General features: G+C 37.1%; 1 protein-coding gene and 1 long non-coding RNA gene across 2 annotated transcripts; one reads left to right on the forward strand and one right to left on the reverse strand.

The window, feature by feature from the left end:
• LOC113275810 lies at nt 1-756 on the forward strand. The gene is made up of 3 exons (XR_003323781.1): nt 1-330; nt 438-503; nt 648-756. It is a non-coding gene; the product is annotated as an uncharacterized LOC113275810 (long non-coding RNA).
• A 1,515-nt stretch (nt 757-2,271) lies between these two features.
• Nucleotides 2,272-4,337, reverse strand: LOC113275811 (PLASMODESMATA CALLOSE-BINDING PROTEIN 2-like). The gene is made up of 4 exons (XM_026525376.1): nt 4,097-4,337; nt 3,739-3,981; nt 3,586-3,622; nt 2,272-2,805 (listed from the first exon to the last, which is right to left on the reverse strand). The coding sequence occupies exons 1-4, from the start codon at nt 4,149-4,151 to the stop codon at nt 2,583-2,585; spliced, it is 558 nt and encodes a 185-aa protein (XP_026381161.1). The 5' UTR covers nt 4,152-4,337; the 3' UTR covers nt 2,272-2,582.
• Nucleotides 4,338-4,558: the final 221 nt, after the last annotated feature.

Here is a 4,558-nt window from a genome sequence, read left to right on the forward strand (position 1 = left end):
CTGCCCACCTTTGAAATATCAAATACTATATGTTTTTATTTACAAGGGAACATTGATCTCTATGAAACCTTAAAGTCCTTATTTTGAAACTATCTCTTAGATCGGCAAAGAGGTTTGGATTGTATTTGAGAAGTTGCTTAAATTATTCAGTTGGGTGACGAAGCTTCTGAATTTTATGTAATAAGAAGCTAACTTCCATATCATATCAAATCAACAAGATCTGCTACAAAGAAGCTTTTGCAGTTGTTTCAAAAAATATATTTGGGACTGATGACAAAATAATTACATACAATTAATAAGAGAATGAGTTGTTTCAACCAGATACAACAGGTGAGATCACACTACAAATATACAACTTCACAATGAAAGAAACGCGGACTGATTAGGTTATGGCGAAATCTGTTCTGATATATGATATCTCTACGTCTGCGAAACAGATAAAACAGGAAACACTCATCATATGGGGTGAAAATGACCAAATCATCAGCAACACACTGGCTATGGTTAGTTCAATTTATGTTCTGTGCTCATCATTCCTTTTTGTCAAAGCTTTCTCCTTCCGTAAGCATCCACTGCGACATTATATCACTAAGCAAATCTTGTATTGCATTATCGTAAGACAAAAACCATTTGTTGTGTATATGCAGAGACTAGATACTGAACTGCAAAACTCATCTTTGCATCAAATCCCAAATGCCGGTCATCTCCCTCATGTAGAAACACCGGATTCAGTTTCCAAGTTGATCGCCAACTTCGTCCGAGAAGGTGAGATCACAGAAAAAAATTCTGTTTACAAATAGGTCTTGTAAAACATTATGGGCTCTACACTATTGTTTTCTGTAATATATTTATAACTTTTAAACACTAAAAAAAAATCAGCTTATGCAGCTTTTATCAGTTGTGTGTGGTATGGTATGTCATATCTGGTTGTTTGCAAAATCCACCTTTTGGCTCTCTGTAAACTCAAAAGGGCAGGTTAAGCTTTGTTCTAGGTAAGAAGCCTTGATCAATAGCTGTTCTAAACCAAAGAAAAGGGTTATTTAGAACTTCTTGAAGCCAATTGGGTCAAACTTGGTAACCAGAGCCTGAGTAGCTGCTGACATGAAAATATAAGTAAGAAAGTGATGGCCGAAGACTGATGATTTTATGCTTCTGATGAATCTATAATTTAAGCCGAAATGGACCCAGGAATGATTGATATCTGCCGCACACTTGATAATTAATCCGAAACCGTCTCTGTCTACTAACCTAATGCCAACCCCGTGAAGTTGAATGCGACCAACTTAGCTTTCACATTACACCAGCTAAGAAGCAGAGATACAGAGGCATGGCAGGCATGCGGCATGCCATTGAAGAATCAAAAGAAACGCAACAGGTGCAGCAAAATTATGGTTTTATACGTCAGCTTAAATGATGATGCTTTTGAGCTTAGTCAAAACTTTGGGGAAATGGGCGTTTTTCACCTTGTGGTTGGAGTCCCATTTCCTCCACCAAAATTCAGCAACTTTCCCAATGCTATGCATTTTAAATCTCTCGGGTACTTCACCGTAACTCGTATCCGCAAGGGACCAGAGTAATGTCTGGTTCCACCAGAGATTGAGAAGAGCATATACCCAAAAACATGACTTGGAATTGACAAGACTATATATATTAAATTATAATCAGAAAAGGTTAACGAAAGGAGACATAATATGTCTAAAATCATGCTTTACTAAGTTGGTGGATGGATTCTCCCAATAAAAAAAATAAAGTTATTCATGTTGCATTTTCTCTTGATCTTCCATCGAATCTTACCGCCAAAGAACTCCACTACAGTGCCCAGTTCGCACTATAGTGCCAAAAACGTGCATCTAGAGATTCTAATCTAAACCCTCCACCATCAAACCCCACGATTAGGGTAAACACCCCCATAAACATCCAAATTTGAGGATTGTTTTAGGGCAAATGCCTTTGATTATTTTGGGCCCACAGTTCAACAAAAGCATCCACATTTTCACTCCACAACACCCACCATCATCAATAATGATTCTCATCTATTAATAATTGGTAAGTACCACCACATGGATTATATGCACATACCAACAACATTGTACACATCTCAGTCAGTTGTTAAACAGTTTTGACTATTTTGGTGAATACTTTAGCCATACTTTTTGTCCAGTATTTTGTTGCAAGCAATGTCTTTAGTTTAGCAAATCAAACTGGACTGAAGACCCAAAGTTTCCCAATAAAGGTCAGGAAGAAAAGCCAAAAAGAAAAGGATAAATTTGGTGCACCCAAAATATTCCCGGTAAATAAGAATGGATGATAAAACTACATACAAAGAAGAGAAATAGAGAAGCAAAAGAGAGAAAAGAACATAGAGAGGCAGACAAAGGTTTTGGGAAATGTCAGTCCAATAGATGATGCTGAATCACTTTTACACAACCCAAATTATCAAAATTCAGACCTACTTGTTCTGACTTGAATGCTAAACTCATCTCAGCCATACATTACATTACAAACCCCTGAAATCCCTACCTCTCCATTCCTACGCCATTACCACCCACCACTTACATTTGTCTCCACTTTTTTTCTTTCTTTCAAACAATCATAAGAAGTGACAAGAGAGCTGAAAACCCTAGAGTTAGGAACACAGAAACCATTTCAGTTTTGGCAACACCATTAGGATCAAACCCAGCTGGACCCGGACTGAATGGAGGACTGTTAAACCCTGGAGGACTGAGTAATCCTCCTGTTGGTGGACTGTTTGGAAAACCAGGTGGTGACATTACACCTGGTGTGGTGCCACCATTTCCTCCAAAGCTGCAAGTAAGAAAAATAAATCATTTTCAGAAAACTCTAAACCAAAAAGTTCCACATCTCAAGAAAAAGACCCACCACCACACTGTCCAACAAGAAAAATTAGGTTCAACAACTGAGGTAAAAACCCTCCTTAACAAAAAAATTACTTGGGTACTCTCTTAACCACACTTTTACTTTTTACCCTGACCATGGTACATCATATGTAGATGTAACAGGTGTGGGGTCACTCAGCATTCAAACTTCAATGTACTGTGTAGAGTATTCAACTATTCTATGATGCTAGTAGTACAAAATTGAAAACAACAAGATATGACAGCCTAGTTGTACTCCCCTACTATTACAGTCCAAAACCATGCTGTTTTTGAAGTGAAAAAAGGCTTTGTTTATTGGGAGAAATCGAACTTTTAAGACATAACCTTTTTGCTAAAACACCTAATAAATCTCTTACATTGAAGATGGACAATCCACTCAAAACAAAAACCCTAACCCTATCATATTGTTTGTGCTCGTAATAAGATTGGAATACAAGACCAAAAGCAAAATGGGAGTATCTTTCACTAAGCAAATTTAAGAATACCCTCTCCTTTTTCTCTCGGTAAAGTTTATGTAAACAAAAAAGAGGATGGTATTGAGTTCTAGTAGACTTTACAATATGCTATTATCTTAATGTGACATCAACCAAATCCAAAAATAGAATTAAGAAAAGAGGAACTCATTTTGGTTTCAACAAAGAAAAGCTTCTATTTTAGACTATAATCTTCAAGGCAAAGAAAATCATACCTAGCAGATGAAGGGTAGGTACATGTACCACCAGTGCCTGTAAACCACCAAGGGAAATAAAAAATAATCAGAAATCTTTGTACAAGTAGTGATAGTAAAGCAAAGAAAAAGTAGATGAGAAATAAAATCAGGATTTGCTGGCTAGGGTCTTACTTGGGTCATTCTGAACAACGGTGGAAGAATTACTAAAGATGCAACTTCCTTGAGCTTGACCTTTGTTTTGATAATAGCTATTAACAGCATAAGAACAATGAGCCCTGACAGTATTAGGTTGAAAACAAGCACCATTCTGGAGTATAGGTTTACAGTCTGCCCCATTTCCACAAGCATAATCTAATGCCTTTTGTAAAGCTGATTCACTCACATCAGTTCTGCAAGCACACCAACTCGCTCCATCTAAGAAGCAAACAAACACAAATATGAGATATAACTTAACAAAAGACTGAGATTTATCATTTATGAGAGGAAACATGTAAGGAAATGAAGAGGTACAAGTTAGTATATCATATACCTGAGTGACCAGTCATGAATAACATGAGAACTGCAATAACTAAAATAGTAGCCATGGTTTTAAGTAAAGCAGTAGAAAGGGTTCTGGTAAGAATAAAGTGTAGATGAAATTAATGGTGTTTTGTGTGAGATGGATGGATGGATGGATATGAGAAAAAGTTGATGGGAAATGTGAAGATGAACAGAAGAAAGAAAAAGTTGAGAGAGAGAGAGAGAGGAGAAGAGTTTGTGGGAAATGAAAATGTCCCAGGTCTGTGTAGTAGACAATTATTATATGCTGTTGTTATACACTTAATTATGTACATAGTGGAACATCGAAGCTTTGCTAGCATGGCCTTGGATCAAAGCCACATGGGCAACAGACAAGTTCTACGACCTTCTCTGAACATGCGTCAGAGATATGTAATCCCCAGATGACAACAAGGGTTACAAGTTACAACGGCTATTTATGGATACGAGTTCA

The sequence above is a fragment of the Papaver somniferum genome, chromosome 4 (genome assembly GCF_003573695.1).
Source record: "Papaver somniferum cultivar HN1 chromosome 4, ASM357369v1, whole genome shotgun sequence".
Lineage (NCBI taxonomy): Eukaryota > Viridiplantae > Streptophyta > Magnoliopsida > Ranunculales > Papaveraceae > Papaver > Papaver somniferum.

Excerpts from the sequence above, each read along its gene's own strand:
- LOC113275811 (XM_026525376.1), bottom strand. The coding sequence starts at position 4,151 with ATGGCTACTATTTTAGTTATTGCAGTTCTCATGTTATTCATGACTGGT. Across the intron at positions 3,982-4,096 it reads ATTCATGACTGGTCACTCAG|ATGGAGCGAGTTGGTGTGCT; the intron begins GTATATGATATA and ends TTTGCTTCTTAG. Across the intron at positions 2,806-3,585 it reads ACCTACCCTTCATCTGCTAG|CTTTGGAGGAAATGGTGGCA; the intron begins GTATGATTTTCT and ends TCTTACTTGCAG.